Genomic DNA, 23,240 nt, shown 5'->3' on the forward strand with positions numbered 1-23,240 from the left:
TTATAAAGTCAAAACAACTTAAAATGTGTGCAAAAATCAAAGGGAGACTAATTACTTATATGCTGCAACTCTTGTTTAATGTGAATTAAATTAAGAAAAATACTAGAAATCGCAAATATTTTACCCAAAAATTCCCCAAATGATGATGTGTCAAGCCCGTAACATAAGTTTCCTAATAATAATATGAACCATGTTTGCATACATATAGAGCTGCAAATGAACAAAGCTGTTTGTGAATAAAGCTCGGGATCTACTCATTTAAGTGAACTCAGCTCGGCTCGTTTTCTTAAGCAAGCCGATCGCGAACAAAAAAACAAGCTCGGATAATTAAACGAGCCGAGCCGAGTTTTTGGGATGTTCGGCTCAGACTCGGCTCGGACTCGGTAACTCGGCTCGGATAAAATTTTTATATATAACATATATTAAATATTTACTAATCACTTGTATAAAGATTTTAAATTTTTAATTAAAATTTAATACCAATTTTAAAGTAAAATGATTAAATTAATAAAAATTTAATACATATTTTAACAGTAAAATAATTTAATTAATTTTATACATATCTCTAGAGTTTGATTACTTAAACAAACAATTTCTAATTAAACTTAAGCCTCAATTTCAGCTCACACTTATATTAGAGGAGTCTATGATAAAATCAACAAAATTACGATTTCGAATAAATTAAAATAGTGAGTTATTAAAATAAATTATAACATTATAATATTTTAAAAAAATATAAAATAATTTTTAATAATTATATTTTTCAACCACTTAAAGGGGCTTGCTTCCTTTATTTTATTTTATATGTTTCTTTAAATCTAAACCAATTTAACTGAAATATCAAAAAAATACTAAATCTTTGACAATCGACATCAACAATTTAAAAGTAATGTGTGATTTCTAAAGTTATGAATGTTTTAATAATTTAAAATAAAAATGATTTTGTTTTTAAAACTCTGACTTGTGAAATAAAATTGATAAAATTATATGAATTAAGAAACGAGTGTAGAGTGTGAGTGTGCATATATAATTGTAAGATGAAATTAGTATTTGATCTCCATATAACTTATAAAATTATAAATTATACCTTAACCTTGGTCGATTAAAAAATATATGCGAACTATTAGTGAACAACTCGACTCGGTTAAATATATGTTCGGCTCGGCTCGAACAGAACTCGGCTCGATTCTGCTCGTTTGCAGCTCTACATACATATATGTCCCCAAATTAAAACCCCACACATATATAACACATCATTTAAGTAAAAAAATTGAGAATAAATCCGGGATACCAATCACTACTCTTAAATTAAATCACAAGTTGGTGGTAAAACACAGACTTTTTATCTTTCGATTCTTTCGATTTATTGGTTTTTTATCAACAATTTCAGGGTAATAGGGTTATTACAAAAAAGCCGGAAATGAAATAAATGTGAGAAATAATTGGATGGCACGTGCGTTACACATGAAGAAAATAAAAATCAGCAAGAAATCTAGTTTGTACTGTTTCTTGCCCAGTTTTGACTGGATATTTTGTGAGACAAAACACAACCATCTGGGTCACATGTATAAACGCACATTCACATGCACAAATGTAACACTCTACTGTTAGTTAGGTTACCAAATTCAGATTTTTTGTCGACCTCTCATCCATAGGACTTCAAATAATCAATATTTGTTTGCCATAAGGTTATTACTATGAAAATTACTGACGAAACTTATACCTAAATAAATGTACCTTAAATAAAATGACGACAATTTCATTCGGTCACATTTCGACATTATTTATTTTAATTCATTTTAATGTAACGACAACATTAAAAATAGTATGTTCTCACGTTATTATCGTTGATCAATGACCAAGGGTTTAAAATTCTTATAAAAATGTAGGTTTACATAATAAATTATTAAAAGAAATAAAAATGAACCGGAGAAGATATTTTAATCTCATTTAAATCATGAACTAGTTATTATAAGTTTAAATTTAGAATAGACAAATAACGATTCAAATATTATAACTAATTTCTTGGAATAAAATGGAGCATTTGTTTGAGACTATACATATAGCAGTCATCTAACAATGCAGTGTAACATGTATGAGTGCTATTGATGTAGGTTGCTCAGTTAACTTGAGACCGAGATTTTAGAAATTCATTACGGTATCGGGTGGAGAACAAATTTAGCCTATTTTTACACAAAATTGATAAAAATAACTAATTTCTGAAAAGTAGCCAACTTTAGCCAATGGGATACCCAACTGTCAGTGGAGTATCCACTTTATACAAGATACCCAACTGGCAGTGGAGTATCCAATATATGAAATACCCAACTACCAGTGGAGTATCTTATACGAATTGGGATACCCAACTGACAGTGGAGTATTCATTCGGCCAAAATTGACCATTTTTTTGAGAATCACTATTTTTGTTAATTTTTTTCAAAAATCAGCTATTTTTGTCATTTTTTCTTCGGTATCTTAGATTCAATTTTAAGATTCAATTTTAATTTAAGTATAAGGTCATAACAATGGAATATTGCATTAGTCTTTTTTAATATTAGTTAAGTTGCGCGCAAGATGACCGAACACCTAGTTTTGAAAAAAAACATAGAATGAGTGCTTGGAATTGTTATTATGAACATGTAACGTACATTAATACACTTGTCAATAATTTGAACAGTAGCCAATCGATGACTTAGAAAATTCTAAAGAAATAAATTCATATACTCCCTCCGTCTCATTCGATTTTTTACGTTACTTTTCGGCACGCTTTTCAATACTCGTTTAAAGTATACTTTCATAATTATTATTATTTTTAAAAAAATTCTGAAAAAAAATTTAATGTTTAAACTTTTATTAAAAAAAAATTTAAGAAAAAACACTATAACACTATATTTTATTGAAATATTGAAATACATACAAACAGTGTACGTAAACTATCCAGCGGGACGGTGGAAGTACCCTGATACCCATTTAGCCTTCTAACTAATTATCCCCAAAAAGAAATGGTAGAGAATGAAAGACTTAAATGCCGAGTCCTGGCTAATTTGCACACATCCTCCTATTGTATTGCACAACTTGTAACGCAACTCTACTGCATTCCACATTTAATCAAAATTATTTCGAGTCGTCCATTTCAATCGTCTATACGTGTTTGTGTTTTCACTCCGTATACATACACATTACACGCAAAAATAATTGAAAGAGTTGATTAATTCTTGACAGGTGTACCAAGATTTTGTGCGCGAAACTATGATTTAGTGATTCGACGGTTTATGTAATTGTAAACATAGCTCAAATTTGATTAACATTTTGATTTAACATACTGTGATAAACTAAATATCACAGTGCACTTGAATTTAGTTTAAATACAATCTACTTACTAAATATCACTCTTATATGTATGATCAATTTTAAATCGATCGTATTTAGTGAAACTAAACCGCTGGCGGCAGGATTGGATCCAGAAATTTTTATTTATGGGGAAACCTGACGATTTTTTAAGAAAACCCATTTATATTTTTAAATTTTGAGGACGCACTGTCGTATAGTTTCTAAAAATTTAATGGTGAAAAAATGTAAAATTTAATTTTATGGGGGACATGTATCCCCGGTACCACTTACTAGATCATTTTCTGACTGACGGTTGTATTTAACTAAAATGCATCGATTTTTGACTGATCATATTTACCCGTTTTTCTTGTAGTGAGAGCGTTAATTACTGAACAAAGTATTATGCGATCGAGTATATTCCCATGTTCCGGGTTGAAATATTATCAGTTTGATTTTTACCCTGTCTGATTTCGAGACGGTCTAACGTGGCACCAGTTGGGATATCGAAAAACGACTCATTTGTCAATAAATACAATTAGATGGAGAGGTGTTTAACCGTCCACATACATTTTTTTCAATTTTTTAATAAATTTTCACTTCAGAAAAGAAATCATTCAATTCTAAAAGCTTCTTGAGCCTCTCAGGACTCTGGCTATCAATTGTCTTTGAGTAGGGTAACTATCAACTACATTCAATTCTTGACCTACTGAACATATAAACTGTACAAATGCTACATGTAGTTAAATACAAGTACCTGAGTTAAACCTGACTACTGAACTTGTAAGAGAAACAGGGCAGACAACCTGACCATTTCCCCAAATACCAAGCTATAAAAAATTGGTGCTCCCAACTGCCTGTGCCTCATCGATCACGACCAAGATTCTGTACAGCTTATAATCACCATATGGGCGTCTTACTGACCTATGTTTTTTTATTCTACATAGACACGTCAATTTACATTATACTTTCACCACCAACCATTTTAACATTTAGATGAAACTACGAGTTTTTCCCAAAATCTACTTTAAGATCACCGGAAAACTGAATAATGTAATATAGGTGTAAAATACTGACATCACAACCTCACAACCTGAAGTTGAGTTTAGTTTTCGTATCAAATTTAGATTGCTCGTAAATAATCAACTCATCGAAAATCTTGGACAACAATATCAAAGAAAGGTTCGATAAAAACTTCCAATACCAATGTTAAAGGCACACCCGACTAGATGTTTATATTTGATTTCTCACACTTCAAGCTTAGTGAATTACCGACTCTTGCAGTGAGATCATATATTGTGTTCAATGATACCGATAATTAAAAAATCAATTCTACTTATCAGGGTTTTCAGTTTGTTATCATTGTGAAGTGACCAGTGAGTACTCTCCTAGCAATTGTCTAGAAAATTTGACCTCTCAACGACCTACAAAAGAAGTAGCTAAATTACAAAATCATAGGAGAAACTTTGGTAAAAAAAAAACACAAAAGTCACGAAACTTCAAATAAACGCCCTAATAATTCCAAAGCTCTAAGTCCACCAACTTTGACAAGCAACACACTAAGAACTTAAATGGTGTGGACAAACACAAGGACCCTCTTCAACTTCATCTTGATGATCAGTAGATCAAACTTTATGAACACCACTCAATACTCATGTCGCTAGTCCCCATTACAAGCAATTCCGGTAACACCGGATGCATATGCGTGTGAGCATTTAAATAATTTACCAATAAAATTTATGTCAAATAAGTAATGATTCTAAAATCTTAAAATGTTAGATTAAGTCTATAAACATGATCTTATACCTCAATAAATAAATAAGAATTAAATACATACAACTCGAAGTTTAATTTAAATAAGAATTAAAGGGTAAGAATCAATTGGCATCATGACCATCACATAGTACAAGCAATTCCGGTAACACCGGATGCATATGTGTGTGAGCATTTAAATAATTTCACATATGATTATCATCAAAAATATTTATCAACACGATCTTATGTCAAGTAAATACTGACTCTAAAATTTTAAGATGTCGGATTAAATCTATAAATATGATCTTATACCTCAACAATTAATAACTAATTAAGAATTGAATACAAATAACTCAAAGTTTAATTTAAATAAGAATTAAAGGGTAAGAATCAATTGGCATCATGACCATCACATATTACATGACTAATTACACATGATCATAGCAATGTTGAATTGCTTTGTGGGAAAATATGTATAGTGGACTTTATATATGCACAATCAATATAAAACCCTACTTCAAAATGTAAAAAACAGAAACAAAACCACCGGAAAAAAAAAAAAAAACCCGGCCGGTTTTATGATTTTCCCCATGCATGGTACGGTGAAGGCGAGGATTCGATCATCTTTTGTTGCTTCCATTGATCCATATAGAACTTCATTATAAAATCTTCAGCTTCCTTGTCAACTTGATAAACATTATTCTCCTCCACATCTTTTTTCAAGTAGGGTGAATCCGTTACCCTAGTTTGCCTCACCATCGGACTCCGTCCGAACCCGGGCAAATGCATCATTGGTGATGCCTCAATTTCACTGACATTGCTCTCCTCATCGGATTGGCGGTGGTGGTGATGGTGGTGGTGATGACGATGTTTTCTTTTCGAGTTGTAGGAGGGATAAACAGGGCTGTTACTGCAGCTAAACTCGTATTCTCGAGGATAAACTAAAGACATGGCGACATCGGTGGAGCCGCAACTTAAGGTGGTGGGATAGTGGTGTTGGAGCATGAGATCACTAATGTTTTTGCTAGCAAGTTTGCCTCTTTTGAGCATCAAATGAATGTCTACCATGAGTTTGCTCTTTGGTACACCTTTCCTTAACATGTAGAAGACTATTCTTACTGTGTTCCATAGCTTTTTGGCCACCACGGGTGAGCTTGGTTCAGTTTTCATGTGTGTTTTTTATTGTGAGAGAGAGAGATAGAGGGAGAGAGAGGGAGGGAGAGAGAGAGAGAGAGAGAGAGAGAGAGAGAGAGAGAGAGAGAGAGAGAGATGGGATGGGATGGGATGATTTAGAAGGGAGATATGAGAGAGCTATATATAAGGTCAAGAAAGTAATGAAGTTCCAGCTAAAATAAAGCTAAAAACTAAGGGAAAAAATGAAAAAAGGCGTGTATTGAAAATTCCCTAATTCTCTGTCAATATATAAATTAAATAAAGGGCTCTTTAAATAATCAATTTTTATTAAAATTACAAATATCATTTAGATAATATTTAACTATTAATAGGTACATATATATAATATCAGAAATTAAAAATGTCATAAAATATTTGCAAAATATTTCACATTTCAATAATTCATATATCGTGTATTTAAGTAGAGTAGACTATTATTTTCGTACATGAAATGAAAACATGAAAATAGGGATTTGAGTTCATTTTTGCCGTATAAGAATATGAACGAAAGTATATTTAGTGTTGTTTTTTATTTTATCGTTGGTAAATTATAGTAAACAACATGGAACAACACGAAATTATACGAAATATATAAATATTAAAAAAAATATTAAAATTATATGAATACATATTTTTGTATATAATTTTTGAATAAGATAAGTATAAAAATAATTTTAAATTTAAATATCACACATATTTCTTTATGACATATTGACCTTAAGTAGTAAAAATTAAATATTTAAATATTTGTATTTATTTATTTAATTTCATTTTTATTCAAAATTTAAAGGAAATAAGACACAACACGAACATGAAACGAAGTGAATACATAACAATTTGGATTCACAAAACATGATAATATATGATACGAAAATATACGAAATAAAAAATTATCAGGTCAATTTTTAAGCGACTAATAACCAATTAAACACCTAGTAGTCATTAATTATAAATTAAATAAAGTTTTCGCCTAGTATCATTCTAATTAAGAAAACAACGTTTAATAAAATGAGTACTATAATTTGTTTATTAAAAACATACACTAATAACAAAAATAATTTTAAGAATAAATTAAATAATTTATAAAAGATAATCAACTTAAAATAATATGAACCTTAATATTTCTAGCAAACAAAAGAGAAGTGTCATCTTCAAACTACTCAATTTTCTTAATTAAATGGCTTAGAATGAGTTTAAAATTAATTTATTAAACAAAGTCTATTAATTACTAGACGGTCCTATATATACGTGGAATAATATTAAACTCAATTAATTTGTCCATCTCAATAATTAAAGATATTTCAAGTCAGTAATAAATGTGCACACCAGCACGCCACCTGGAAATTGAGGTCCAAAAGACACAGTTGCGCTACACGTAAGTGTATAATTTTATGTGTACATTATTTGCTGGCTTGTACAAGTTTTCTAACAAAAGTCTAAAATGTTTGTTGAGCTCACTAGTTTAATGTTTTAAATTAGGTTTCCCTTATTATCTTCAAATGTGTTAACCTCCATGAACTATAATACATATATATATATATATTAACCTATATATGCAGGGGATGTTTAATCGTAAAGAAATTCTAATATCTCAACGGTCGGTTTTGTGTCTTCAATTCCGACCATGTGGGGAATTGGACAGTCGAAATATTCGCTTTTATTGATGAATTTTTTATATATTTTTGTTGCATAATTTTATTGTGATTTAGGATTTAAATCTACGATCGAGTAGCTGATATTTTCAATTACATAGTATTTTTACAATAAGAAAAGTTCTGTAATCGATTTAATATCAACTTTTTAAATTTTGAAGAGATTCCGATTAAGTCATTGCCTCCGAAAGATATGTACGCAAAATTTTACAATACATATAACCAGAAATTGAATAAATACAGGGGATTCCATTATTTTAACCACCTTTTAATTTTTCAATTTTAAAATTTCGCATCTTTGCGAAAACTTTTCGCAAACAAATTATATATGAACAATTGATGATATGTAAATTATATATACGAATCGTTTTTATCATTCACTCGGAATTATTCGGTCAACTTTGACTGTATGTTTGATCATTATTTGTTATTTTTTGTGTCAATCGGAATTGATGAATAAAAAAAAACCTGTTTCTTTTAGTATTGTGTCTATTTTTTACTCTACTATTCTATTAACCTCCGATTTCGTGTTGTTACGTAAGTCCTCAAACGGTAATATGAACAATTGATATGATATAAATTGTGTGTACTTACATGCATACATGCATGCATGTATAAGCTAGGACTAGGTCGCTAGAACGTCTGATGAGGAGGGTATATAAATGGTGCAAATGTATAGGTAACCATACTCCCTCCGTCCCGTTGATTTCTATACGTTTACTATTTACATGCATTTCGAGGCCTCTATAAAATATAATTCCGTAATGTTTTTTCCAAATTTTTTTTTAAATAAAAATTTAAACACGAAACTTTTATTCAGAAAAAAAAATTTAAAAAATATTATGAAATTATGTGTTAAATGAACATTAAAAAACATGCCGAAAAGTAACGTATAGAAATCAATGAGATAGACAGAGTATAAAATAAGCACCTTAACTCTTGTTGTCGAGAAGGCTAGCTAGTTGCCAGCTCGAGAAGGTTGGCATGAATGAAATGCATCACCTACTCCTCCCCACCTGCAGAACCTTCAATTCCTCCCTTTTTATGGTATCTTTTTAAGGTCATGTACATTCAACATAGTACACTCGTTATATTTATTAATTCAATTAAATTAATTACATTACATTATATAATCTAAAACAACACCTCATTGGAAATTAATGATTAGTAAATTTAAACATTTGTCACTTAATTACTAAGGGACACCAAAGAACACGTGTTCTTCATAATATCAAATTTTACTTTTTTTCATCATAATCTTTAAAAAATATATATATATTAGTGTTCAATCAAAATTTAAAAATATAAAGATGCCTTTGATATCAAAGTTTGTTCAGTATTCCCTAAACAAAAATTTCTCGATCCACCCCAGGTCAGCTCATCATCTCAAACTCTAGAAAAAGTTTGGGACATAAATTTAATGCCCATTGTTCGTGAGTTAGAAAAATGCCCAAACTCTGAATCTTATACTATATTCTAATATTGTTAAACGTGAAATATCGGCTAAGAGCCGTGAAAAATGTCAAAAATCACGAGTTTGAATTTTTGTTGTCTACAAATGTTAATGCATCGAAAACAGGTCACATGTAAATTTTTATGCGTTATAAATTGATAACAAATTATTTATTCCTGCATATGCAAAATTTGATTAAAAGACGAGATTTAATATCCAAGGAAAACAAAAAAAAGGGTAAATATTCTAGAAGGAACAATGAAATTTGAATAGAATTGTGGATGTGGGTGATCCCCTGTTTCCTCAGTTTGCATGTTCTATTCATCTTTCTCATCTTTTTTTATTTATTTGCCTTCCCCAACTTTATCTTTCTGTGTAAATACACACACCAGCATCACACAAAAAATGGACTTTTATGGTCTCGAAGACCACCACCTTGATCTATAGTCTTTGTCTTGACAATTCAAAATTGCAATCATAATAATAAGAAAAATATACTGTAATATGATATGTTACAAAAATTGTTTATGCCAATACTGTAATATGATATGTTATAAAAGTCGTTTATCTTGAACTATTTGTTACGGTGATTAACACTGAAAGTAGTTGTTATGCTTTATTAAGAGCACATTAAAAAATTTGGGAATTATTTTATATAATACTCCCTCCATCTCGACCAATTATTTACGTTTGGTTTGGGCACGGAGACTAAGAAATATGTATAAAGTAGTGAAAAAGTGAAAGAAAAGTGAGTGAAGTGGTGAGATCCATTGATTTTTAATATATAAAAGGGAGATGGTGGAGTAAAAGTAGTGTGAAAAGAAAGAAAAAGTGGGAAACTGGTGGGACCCATTAACTATTTTGGTAAGTTTTGAAATGTAAAAAATTGGATGAGACATTTCAAAAAGAAAAGTGTAAAAAAATGGTTGGTACATAAGGAATATGATTCTATGTGCTTGCTCACATTTGTAATATAAGAAAGGAGCATGAATTCTGAAGATGATAAAATAAAAAATAAAAAAATCAATATTCATATCTTCATTATTATAAATAATATTGTGTATCATATTATGATTATAAGAGGATCAGATGAAGAAAGTGCAAATTTGGATGACTTATTCAAGACTATGGATCTTATAAACCAACTACAATATTTTAATTAATCTATCTGTACTTTTTCTTAATTAAACATTTCTGAAAAAAGTAAAGTTTAAAGAGAATATTGGCAGGCTTAATTATGATTCTTGCTTAAGCAATTTGACAAAAGTATAAAGACACACACACATTACCAATGGGGCCTGTTTGGCTCCACTTAATTAAAAGTGCGCACCATGTTTTTCTTTATTTTAATTAATCATGTTATTATATCAAAAGTGCAGTGCGATTCCAAAGCTAAAATATTAATCTCATCCGGAATGCAAAAATGTAATTATTGTTGTGTAACTTTATATTATTGTTGATTCATTCAAACTAATTTAGGAGATCAGTAGGTCAATCTTTCAAATATTAACATCTGAATCATACAGATTTCCCCTTTTTTACTTGATTCAAAGAATCCGTAAACACGAAAAACTCATGATTTACTGATGTGATCGAATTTGAGTTCATTTCAAAATGATTACCACTATATTTTATAAGTTATATGACAAAAATGCAATAAATAGAAAGTTAAAAATATGAAGAATTGATGATATACTGATCGAATTTGAGTTTATTTCAATATCATTACAAATTATATAGTTTTAAACTCAAGGAATTCATAATATAAATCATTTTTACTATATATTTATCTTTCGATAAAAATCCGTAAACACGAAATATTTATATGATGATCGAATCTGAGTTTATTTTAACATCGTTACTGCTAAGTTTTCGGAACTTGCATGAAAAAAATGCAATGGATACAAACACAAAGAACCGATGATATACTAACTGAATCTGAGTTTATTTCATCATCGTAACAGATTATATAATTTCAAACTCGAGAGATTCATAATATAAATCATTTTTACTATACAATTATCTTTTAAGAATCCGTAAATATGAAATATTTACAATAAAATTATCGAATCTGAGTTTATTTCAGTATCGATACCGCTAAATTTTCGGAACTTAAATGAAAAAAATGCAGTGGACGGAAACATGGCCGCACAGGAAGCACTAATATCCTCCCCCACTCCCAACTGTTTTGATGTATGAGTTAAAATTTGTTGACTCTTAAAAGGGGTTTAAATTATTGGTGGTCCGGCTAAGGACATTTTCCAACTTTGTTGCCATCTCTTTTATTTTCCTTCTTATCACCTACAGTTTTTTCAATTACTTCATATTTGCTTCATTTCAAAGTCTATCTACACGTATGTGTGTGCTTATTTATGCCTATAAATAAAAGTTAAAAGGCTTGGTGATTGGTTAATGACCCTTATCAGATGGGCAATTATTTGTTACATGACACTTTCAAATTTAATAAGTGGTTTTTTATTTCTTGCAATTTGAGAGTGCATTTAAGATGACTTCCAACATGACTGGATGATAATAACTCAGCTCAATTATATATACACTATATGAGCCAAATATTTCAAAATACATGATTTCTGGTTCTCGCAATTTACGAGTTCTTGTGTTACTCAGAATTTTTACGTGTTCTTGTGTTATTCGATATGATGTTCTCTTTATTATTGAGATTGAATTATAATACGTATCATATCAAAATTTGAATTGTCCTCTTAAGTTACGACCTCGTAAGTTACGAGTTCTTGCGTTACTCGGACAGTATTTTGTTGATACAGTAATTGAGTTAAATAAGTGTAAGTATCGTATCAAAATTCGAAGATATATATAAACATCCAAGTTAGGAGTCACACACAGGATGAACATCATGAAACATAATGTTTCTTTACTCTTAGTGAGTATGTGGTTGTAGAAGTAACCTGTAATGCTCAAGGTACTGTTATACTAAATAAAACAAAGTGTCATCATTCACAAATTATTTAAATTTAACTTTGCAGAAAGCTCATCCATCTCTTGTTTATATTACTAAACAAACAAAGTTGAGCTTTGCTTTAGAACAAAGATTCAAAGAAATGAATCCCTGAGCATGACCAACACAAGATAGCTTCAACAAAGGAGAATAATTATGAAACCATCTTTACTTAAAATAATCAAAGCATGAGAAACTAAAGGATAATCTGTCATCAAAGCATCAATAATTCTAACTTGCCCTGAGCTGCACATAAGGTTAACATACAACATACATGTGAATCAATGTATATTTTTTGTGAAGTCAGTGTAATACTTGTGCATGATTAGAGTGGAGATGCCAAATCGCAAAAGGAGACCAAGAAAGGAGAAAGATGTTAAATCGCGAGACTTTAATCCTGAGTGTCGAGTATACTACACGAATAGCCCTTTCCTCCTCTCTTGGAAATGTAATATAGGTGCCTGAGTATTCTATTTCATGTAATTGAAAAACTCAAAATTAAAAACTCGAGTACCTGGATGGGTACCCTTGGCACTAAATAACTCTGCACTATGTGGATATGACTAATAAAGTTCCAGGGAAGGCAGTTTTAAAAGAAAAATTTCGGTATTATCTAATCTTGATAACATGGTATTTCACAGCGAAGGACGTGGAGAATTTGAGACTAGAAGTAAAGGCTACATCTAAGAGAATAATATCACACTCTCCTCTGACAGTCGCACACAGGCAACTTCCTGTGGCAGCCTGTTCAAAGAACACAACACGAGAAGCTTCAATTTTGAAGATGATGCTGAATTTAAGACGTAATAGGGTGAGCAACCAGACTTAACCCACTGACATAAAGCACTTCACTTGCGAATGCCTAAATTAAGAGTTCTAACATGTTGCATCAGTGCTCAATTCTCTATGTTTAGTCATGTTGTACTTTCAAATAAGTCTTACGCAAATAATATATACGAGTGCCATATCAAAGTTTCTATGACACTGCATACACTAGGCTTCTCAAGCAAGAGGAAACTTCAGACTTATCTGGTTTTTTTCTAATTAGTTTGATATTCTATCCAGATATTTACTGTTGTAACAATACCCGAGATCAAAAATCAATTTAAGGTAAGAATATTGGCATCAATATTGTTAGCGGCTAACCTGCAGGCATGCTAAGTACACCTGACCTGGATATGACAGAAAGGCAGCTGCCCAGGTGGGTTTTATGCTGTAGCAATGAAGATTCGTTTCCAGCAAAACCGCAACATTTCATGCTTGTGCAATGTGCAGGCATCATGGAAGACTCCATTAAATTAAACAGGACCACAGAGCACTTAATTCCATTCTTGAAATACTCTGGGGCCACATTTAAAAATGATCTCCAAATGCATGATCAACTTCTTGGGAAAGCAAAGAAAAGGTTTTAGTGAACTCGAGGTGTGGCATGGCCATATGAGTACAGCAGGTCTGAGAAAATTTGGCGTTCCTTTCCCTTTGATATGAAATGGACAGTGCAGGATAAAACAAGTAATCAACAGAAAGTATGCATAGGGTACAGAAGATTTTGAACATTCGAAACTGGCATCTCATTTCATAATTTTAACATAGGAAAGGAAATCTAACAGTCAAATCAATATGTTACATCCAGTAATGTAAACAAAGAAAACTCCAGAAAGGAATATGATAGAGAGTATACTTATTCACTACACACTCAGTTTTTTATAGATTGTGCCATGGGCCAGCCATATATGGAGCTTGCTTAACAACTTTCACGATTGAAGCTCACAGGAACTAGGTATTCATGATGATTGAAAACAAAGAGGAGAGTAGTACAGACATTTTTAACTAGCATGTGACTAAAAAAATAGAGATTGTGCTACAACAGTTCATTCATTAAACAGTCATACCGTGCATGGTCTTATAGTAATTAGAATGCAATGAAACCTAACCTACTTGCCGATGACTAAAATAGGTGTATGGCATTAGATAAATTACTGTCTAGCTACTGAAAGTTTACACCTTACATAGCATGTGATTACCTGTAGAGGTTAGAACGCAAACTGAAATCCCAAACTTTCATTTTGCCGATGATCAAGTAAAGTATATATTGTGGGATCTCTGTCTAGAGCACATCTGAAACTGTTGGTGAACTCCTCAACGTAAGAAAAATGCCAACTATAATCTCGCCATAAATCTTAGCATCAGTAAATGTAACTAAATCATGGCCTGGCTGTCTTAATGAAAATGCAGTAGCACTTGCTACTTCAATTAAAGGAGGCTTATGAATTCCGTCACAATTAGGTGATTAAACTATAACGTGTGCAGTTATGAAAACAATGCAGACTACCTTTAGTTTGAATTTGTGGCTAAGCTATATGCAGGAATCTTATCAAGTTTACCCGTCTTCATAACCTTTCTTATCTTCTCAACCTCTTCCCACATACCTTTACTGGCGTATATATTTGATAATACTACATAAACCCCATCATTCCAAGGTTCTAGTTCTCTTAAATGCTCTGCAACCCACTCAGCCATCTCCACATTTTCAAATTTCTCACAGGCACCCATCAAACACCCCCATATGACCACATTAGCTGGCATAGGCATCTCCTCAACCAGCTCTCTGGCCTCGTCAAACAACCCAACTCGGCCAAGCAAATCTGCCATACATCCGTAATGCTGTAACAAAGGTTGTATGCCATAAGTATTCTTCATCATATTAAAAAAATATTTCCCTTCTTGAACATTCCCTCCATGGACACACGCACTCAAAACCCCAACAAAAGTTATATGATTAGGCCTAACGCCTGCTTCTCTCATACAGCGGAAACATTCAAACGCATCGATACTATGCCCATGCATAGCATAACCCACAATCATAGATGTCCAGGACGAGACATTCCTCTCATGCATTCTAGAGAATACTATATAAGCCAAGTCCATTCTCCCACATTTACCATACATATCTATAAGAGAATTACTCATCAACAAATCCGATTTCTCCACACTTTTAGCTTGAAAAACGCACTTATGCAACTGAAGCGCTAAATCCAAGTCCCCTAAACTTCCACAAGCTGATGTAACACTAACCATAGTCACATCATCCGGCTCAAATCCACTCTTCTTTAATTCAACAAACATATCCACAGCTTCCTTTGCACGCCCAAAATGAACCAACCCAGAAATCATAGCATTCCAAGAACCCAACTCTCTTTCACAACTCTCATCAAACACCTTGCGTGCGCATTCCAATAACCCCCCTTTCGAATACAAGCTAATAAAACCACTCTCACAAAAAGTACTTCTCACCAACCCAACTCTTACAGCAACTCCATGAAGTTGTAAAACCAACCCAATATCCAAAACCTGACTAACAGCCTTCAAAACAATAGGCAATGTATAACAATCCGGTACAACACCAGCCCGCGCCATATCGATATAAATACACAATGCCCTGTAAGGTGAATTCAACCTAGTGTATGATCTTATCAAATTGTTCCAATAAAATGGAGCATTATAAAAAGACAACATCTGGGTTCTGATAATATGGGCATAAATATGATTCAATTGTCTCAAATCTGTACAATTCGAGACTTCGGTAGATATAACTTTCGACCATTCTTGCCTATTTCTTCGGTGTGGAGGCAAAGGTTTCGGATACAAATCGTCGATTTTGTGATGAACATCAGCTGAGACAATGGAAGATAAAGACCGAAGCTGAGCAAAATTGTATGAGATTGACCTCGAAATCCCGGTAAACTTAACAGAATGAAATGGAACCATAACTAGTTCTGAGAATTCTCCCAGGCTCTGAAGACAAACACAAACAATTGTTTAAAATTTCGTCGATAATTCAAGAATGGAAAGATTAAGAACTACACTGCGAAACATACTTGGGCATTAATTCTTTTTATTTATAGATAATCGTGATTCTTGACCATGTTTCCTGTCTATAAACATCCAGCATTCCTAGTTCTAATTAAAACAATCAAATACAAGGAGATTAAACATTACGGTCGCAACATTAACATAAAACATAATATTAAATTTAGAGTCTAGAGCATTTTATCAAAGATAACCTCGACTATATTGGAGGAAATGAAACATACTGATAGTCGATCAATTCAGAATTATACATTGGAAATTTGGAAGTAGAAACGCCAGAACAGACTTCTTAAGAAATTTCAAGTCACCAAATCAAATTACATCATAACCTTGAAAAAAGGGATTAAATAACAGTAAATTTGTTGGCAGACCATGGCCTCTTTAGACGGAAAATATGAGATATTTACCGACCCTTTTTAAAGCAAATTCTAGTGCCGACTCTTTTCAAAGCCAATTCTACTGCGACCAGAACCACCACTTTCGTTGCCATCTCGCATAGAAGAGCCAGCACTAGCTTTCATTGTACCGCTGCCACCAACCTTGTCTAAGGCCTTCTTACCCTTCTTAACCTCAGTCAAAAACTGATCCAGACCAAATGGATCAGCTTCTTCTGGTTCCTTCTCAAATTCAACAGGCCTGTCCCTTGGGCCAGTTTTCTCAGATGTGCCAGTAAATGACTTATCGGGTTTGAATCTATCAGTCTTCATTATCTTGTCTAGCTGCTCGTCTGCACCGCCATATGTCTCAGCATCCGCATCTTTCTTTGGCCTGTAAAGAGTTGAAAGTGTATTCTGGGCAGTGAACAACCCCTTCTCATAAACGTTGTATTGGTCCTCAGTTCCAAAGCCCGAGTCCATGCCCTTCTCTTGGTTGAATAATCGTGTATCATACATGACTTCACCACCTCGTGCTCCTCCGGTATTCGCCATTCCAAGTGCAACTTTTTCACTAACATCACGATCTCTGTCTCTGGTAATCTTACTTTTCTTCCCCATTGCAGCATCCTTTGCTTCCAATCTTCTCTCTCTCTCCCTCTCACGGCGCCGCTCCTCACGGATCTTCTCTCTCCTCAGTCTATCTTCTCTTTCCTCCTTTGTCTCCCTTGGCACAGCCCTCTCTCTTCCATTATCATTATCTCCTCCTCTCATGTCATCAACATCCACCATACTCTTGTCAAAAGGAATCGAGGCAGCAGCTGGTGGAGCAGCACCAGTTCTTTCTGATCTAGCTCTTTGAGCTAATGCTTTCAATTCTAGTTCCTTCTTCTCCTTCTCTCGCAACATCATTTCCTTTTGAACCTTTGATCGCATAGCAACAGCCTCTCTTGCCTTCTGTTCTGACAGATACAGAGCTTCCGAGAGCTTTGCAAAGTTGTCATTAATCTGAACCTCCTGAAGACCTCTACCATCTGCTGCCAGACGCTTATCAAGTGGAATTGTGTAACCTTTTGGATTCTTCCAGTTAGATATACATGGAGGGATTTTCCAATCCTGCTGATCCTTGACAGTCACAGGGCGAGGTGGAGAATGCATAACAGGCACAGGGGGTGAACCATTAGCCTTAGGAACCCTCTTGTGCTTGAACTTTGGTGGCTCCAGCGGGTCAACTGGCATCTCAAACATCCTAATAATCCTTCCCTCTGCACCCGAATTAAAGGCAGTTGACTGCTGTGAAGGTTTGTACTTGATAAATTTCGAGTCTGACGAAGTTGTAGTAACATTTTTCGGCTGTGCAGCACTCAACCTAACATTCACAATCTTCTCCAAGGCCATCTTAGTCTCCAAAGTGGTCTTATCTTCAATCTCTTTTCTCTCATCAATATCATCCTCTTCTTCCTCCATCTCATCTTTCAAAATCTTCGGCACAAGATCTCTATGTTGCGAATACACAATTTTCGAAGCATTCTCATTCTGTTTCACAATAGCATCAAACGTTACCCTACCATGCTCATCAACAGTAACAGGCAACGTCTTCTGACCAGAAACTGCATCCTTTTTCCTACCCATATCAAGAGGATACTGTGCATAAAGTATTTCCGGAAAAGCACCCCCATCGCCAAAATGCTCCGGCCTTGACGGCCTAAAACCATCCCTCATCAAATACAATGGCACAGAATTAGCTTTCACAACTGCAGACACCTCATCCTCCGCCGCTGTATACCTCTGTTTAAACCACGGATCACTAGTATGATCATAATACGTAGTCCCGCTAGATTTCGCAGGTGGAAGAAGCTCCCTCAAAGCCGCCATAGCTTATATCAAAAACTTCTCCTCAAAAACTACCAAGTCCCCCAACCTCAGGCCCCAAACCTGATTCCAAAAACAGAAAACATACAAAATCAATTCAAAACAGAAATACAAATAGCAGAATCAAGAAATTAACACAATCTAAAATCCCAAAACAACACTTTACAAGAAATCCTACAAAACAGCAATTAACACAAATTAAAATCCTACAAAATACTACACGTTACGAGAAAATCCTACAGAATAGCAATTACCCTACGGAATATCAACAATTCAACAATAAAAAACACGAACTAATTACAGCTTCAACAAGTCCTTGCACTACATAATATATCAAAGCCTCAAATTTTAAGCCCTAAACTTAACAAGACGAAACGAATAATTCGATATCAAATCGAAACACAATAATCACCCTCAAACTCAAAAACTAACTCCAACTAGAATCGAACAAACCATACTAACATCGAAAACTCAACAAATCGATATCGAAACAACATAACCTAACTAGCGCTTCAACAACAAGTCCTTGTACTACATAAACACATCAAAGCCCCAAACTTTACGTCCTAAACCTAATTACAATAACTAAACAAATCAAAATCAATTAATAAAACAAGCCAATTCATAAATTAATAACAAATTCAATAAAACAAGCACAATTAAGCTCAAAAGAACAATACAAACAGCAAGAATTCGATAAATTCAAAAAATAAACTAATTAGAGCTATGAATACCTAATTAAAAGATGTGTATATACGTATATACATACATAAATGCAATTAAATTATAAAATTGTGTAAAGATGCGTACCGATTGAATTGAATTGAAGATCGATAAATGAATGACGCCGGCGCGGAGCGACGAGATTTGATAGAAAAATAACTTGTTTGATTTGATGAAGGGGGGCTTTATAATTGAGTTGGGTTGACCCAAATGTTGGGCCTGGCCCGGTAACTTTTGGCAAATATTAGTTGGTGCTACGGCTGCACAGAATTCCAAGACCAGGACCGGAATACCCGGTCCGGTCCCCGATCCTTATAATTGAAAAAATATCGGTCCGGTCCAAAATCTGAAAAAATTCAGTCCAGACCTGAATTCATATATATAATTATTTTATCTTTACATTATTTTTTATAAGATCATATATAAATATTAAACATTCACCCATATCATATTTTATTAATCCAAATTAATGGATAATAAATTAATATAATAAAATAGATCGATACTACACTTTAAATTACTAAATTTCGTACTTCATGTGATAAAATATTGATATTCATGCACTTAAAAATTAATAATTTTTTTTTCTAAATAAAAATTAATATTTACTTTTAAAATAAGAAGATATATACTTATTTTTAAATTTTTAATGACGTACCAAGTAACAAACTTTTAATGTCTATAAATTTGAAAGAAAAATTAAAATAAAATTATATAAATAATTTTTTTATATATAAATATTAATTAAACCGGTCCGGTTCCGGTCCAAACCGGTCTAGTTCTGGTCCAGTTCTGGTCTAAACCGGGTTTTCCGGTCCGGTCCCAAGATCGGATAGAGCCGGTCCGGTCCTTAATTTTGAAAAATTCCGGTCTTCGGTCCGGGTTTTGACCTTTGTAAAACCCTAGTTGGTGCAACTTTTTTTTGTCGGATGCGGTTTTGCAACTTTAATTGAAGCGCAACAACCACAAATGCAATTTCATGCCATCTCGAATACGATCTCGAATATTTTTGGATACTGTTGTATACCGCAAAATAAATTTAAATCAAAGTAGTTTTCTCATACCATTTTAATATAACATTGTTGTGGTCGTATTTTCACACGTCATGATATGAAGATTTTTAGACATGACGACTATATAATCGACATCAAAAATTTATGCTGGCACAAAGGACAAACTTGTGAATATTCGACATCAACGTGAGTTTACATGGTAGAAGCGGAACTCGTGAACGTAACAGCGTCAAGAATTGGTCATCAAATATCCTAAAAAATAGGATGTGATAACAATTTTATCTCTAAAATATTGGATCATGGAGAATATGATTCCTACAAATAAGGCACGTGTTTATGGGAGTTTGGGGGGTAATATATCATTAAATTACAGATTAATCATTCTTCACGTGATATATTTAAGCTATACACAAAGTTGATGATCGACGCCTTGGTTAAGACATGACGTGACAAGTACTCGACGGGAACGGAACTACATGAGGAATTAGTCTTAATACGTTTCTAAAAGTTAGGAGGGGGTTATTCATTATCCATAAACTATACGAATGAGTGAAGAACGTGGGGAAACAATCCAAAAAAATATACGTAAGTGGTGGAGAGGAGAAAAAACAGTATGAATTGATTATCTACAATTACACTCACACACTTCCACCTAGATTAGGATTCCACTACTTCATCTTCTACACTAACTCTCTTTATTACCAACCTAAACACTCTAATTTGTAGAGGATTCTATATAATTCATTCATGGTCGATAACAACACACATTACATACACACACTTCTACCTGAACTAGAACTCTATCACTTCATCTTCTACATTCACCTTTTCTTCTTTATTCACCTACCCATTATATTTTATAGATCGTTATGTATAATTTATATATTATATACAATAACACACAATCCTACATCACCCATACAAGCTACCATACTATTAATACTCAAACTATATACATACACAATAATACCCTATATTATACACTGCCGACGAGTAGGTCTACATCGTCGACGAGTTCAGGCGCAGCCGACGAGTACATGCACAGCCGACACATCCAAGTCCCATATTTGACATGTTCAGATTGCATACTCGAAGAAGGAAATTTCCACCATGTTTTATTATCATTTCATCAATTATAATCACTTGTAATCATCTTGATATCATTATAGTGGAATTATTTCGGTTGGGTATCGTCCCACCCGCGATTTTTAACTTTTTACGGGGGTTTTCCGCATCACCAATTGCTCGCGTCCATTTATGTTTTTAACATGTCGATCACTTTTATTTTTATAATTTTTTCATTATAATCTATTAGACTTAGCTTTTAACCCATAAATTTTGGTAAAAAAAATTGGCGCCGTCTGTGAAAAATTAGCTAAGAGTCTATATGATTTTCAACATGCGTGACAATTCTACACATTAAGGTACGACGACAAATCAACGTGATGACGTGGATATAAATAGGGACATGGTTTCATCTATTGAAATGCTTTAACATAACATGGAAGTTCTTTATTAAGAAAAAAGAGGCACTCAAGAAGAAGTTTGGCTCTATGAATTCATCAAAAATGAAAAGATTGATAATACAAAGTGTGGTACGACGACTAGACGTGGACGACATCTACGAAGAAGAAAAATATACCATGAGGAGGAAACTCTCATCAACGACTTTGAGAATCATAAGCTACAAAATGATGAGAGTCAAAAAGGGAATGGCAACAATGAACAACATATTAGCGAAGTCTATTGTACAAATCAGATTTGAAGAAGGCGGACGTAAAGATTCTGAAAATTATTACCATTTTAGTAAGAAGTCGACGACATACAAGTCGAAAGTTTGTTGTCTTTTGTGAGTATGGGCGTGAGGCTACTTTAGCGACAAACGATAAGAAGAAAACATTAATTTTATATAAAAATATCATATTTTGATGACATGTCTACATACCGACATGATGTACAACCAAAGATGGTGTTCGACTTCTGAAAGGATATCTTCGATATATTATTTATTTTAGTATTTTTACGATTAAACATAAAATTTAATTACACGTAGATCCTCTCCATTAGGACATGAATTTAATTGATCCAAATCAAAGTTAAATGGTCAAACTAGCAAAATTATTTTTCAAATATATTTATATTACAGATATAAATATAAAAGAGATATTCCATTATTCTGAAACATCAAAATTATATATTTATGGAATATATCTCTAATGCAATATGATCAAAGAAGAAATATCAAGACATGATATTTTTTAGATCTCTGTTGCAACATCAATAAGGCAACAAGCTTGAAAAGGGAATGTATCAGAATTATTACTTAGAAGACTCGTGTTAAATCAAAAATATTTCACTCTTTGCTCAAAAATATATTCTCACATCAATAAAAAGAATATTTTTTAAAGTTTATTAATATTCATAGTTGGAATATTAATATCCAGTTTTATAACCCATTTCATGTACACTTATAGTAATTTTCTACCGTTTCGTAAAATCAGCATTTCTCGGAGGAAATTATTCAAAAATACTCAAAAATATTTCATACCATCCAAATATATTTTATATATTATGAAATATATTTTAAGTATTTATTTAAGTCAAAATTTTGGTCAAAAGATCCATCTCTTTCATTTCAAGACCAATGATATTTTTACTCGGAAGAAAAGGCTGACAGAACAGTGTTAATTTTAGATAAAATACTTCCACATGCTAAAATGACTTGAAATTTGGTATAAATCATTTAAATGGTATTTTATAAGTATGGTAAAAATTTAGTAATTTGCAAGAATTTTTGTCCGGGCACAAAAATCGAGGCAGTTGGTCCCAAAGTTGACCACGTTTGACCTAGTTACCGTTGACCAAGGTTGACAAAAATTTTCAGGACATCATTTTATAATATTTATATATTTATCATATTTTTATGGTATTTATTTAGGATTTTTTAAGGTGGTCATAATTATTGGTGTGTAATGCTTAATTAAGTGATTAAGCAAAGATTAAAAGAAAAAGGAAAATATATTGTAATATTCAAAAATCAGCTGAGTTTTT

At 32.8% G+C, this 23,240-nt stretch overlaps 3 protein-coding genes across 4 annotated transcripts; all 3 read right to left on the reverse strand.

Moving 5' to 3' along the window:
- Window positions 1–5,658: 5,658 nt before the first annotated feature.
- On the reverse strand, window positions 5,659–6,252 carry LOC141679265 (uncharacterized). Its single transcript, XM_074485769.1, has one exon. It carries the CDS (start codon window positions 6,250–6,252, stop codon window positions 5,659–5,661), a length of 594 nt encoding a protein of 197 aa, XP_074341870.1.
- Window positions 6,253–12,336: 6,084 nt separating this feature from the next.
- Window positions 12,337–16,195, reverse strand: LOC141676887 (pentatricopeptide repeat-containing protein At1g77170, mitochondrial). Of its 2 annotated transcripts, XR_012557196.1 has the most exons (2): window positions 14,362–16,195; window positions 12,337–13,814 (listed from the first exon to the last, which is right to left on the reverse strand). XR_012557196.1 is itself a non-coding variant. In XM_074482613.1 (1 exon), exon 1 carries the CDS (start codon window positions 16,103–16,105, stop codon window positions 14,672–14,674), a length of 1,434 nt encoding a protein of 477 aa, XP_074338714.1. In that variant the 5' UTR covers window positions 16,106–16,195; the 3' UTR covers window positions 14,157–14,671. The 2 variants fall into 2 exon arrangements, 1 of the variants encoding a protein (XP_074338714.1); XM_074482613.1 differs by lacking the exon at window positions 12,337–13,814 and having other exon boundaries at window positions 14,157–16,195.
- A 216-nt stretch (window positions 16,196–16,411) lies between these two features.
- Window positions 16,412–19,416, reverse strand: LOC141676991 (SNW/SKI-interacting protein A). Its single transcript, XM_074482722.1, has 2 exons — window positions 19,264–19,416; window positions 16,412–18,516 (listed from the first exon to the last, which is right to left on the reverse strand). Exon 2 carries the CDS (start codon window positions 18,454–18,456, stop codon window positions 16,636–16,638), a length of 1,821 nt encoding a protein of 606 aa, XP_074338823.1. The 5' UTR covers window positions 18,457–18,516; window positions 19,264–19,416; the 3' UTR covers window positions 16,412–16,635.
- Between the last annotated feature and the right edge of the window lie 3,824 nt (window positions 19,417–23,240).

This window comes from Apium graveolens, chromosome 8, assembly GCF_009905375.1.
Source record: "Apium graveolens cultivar Ventura chromosome 8, ASM990537v1, whole genome shotgun sequence".
NCBI lineage: Eukaryota > Viridiplantae > Streptophyta > Magnoliopsida > Apiales > Apiaceae > Apium > Apium graveolens.

Excerpts from the sequence above, each read along its gene's own strand:
- LOC141676991 (XM_074482722.1), bottom strand. The coding sequence starts at position 18,456 with ATGGCGGCTTTGAGGGAGCTTCTTCCACCTGCGAAATCTAGCGGGACT.
- LOC141679265 (XM_074485769.1), bottom strand. The coding sequence starts at position 6,252 with ATGAAAACTGAACCAAGCTCACCCGTGGTGGCCAAAAAGCTATGGAAC.
- LOC141676887 (XM_074482613.1), bottom strand. The coding sequence starts at position 16,105 with ATGGTTCCATTTCATTCTGTTAAGTTTACCGGGATTTCGAGGTCAATC.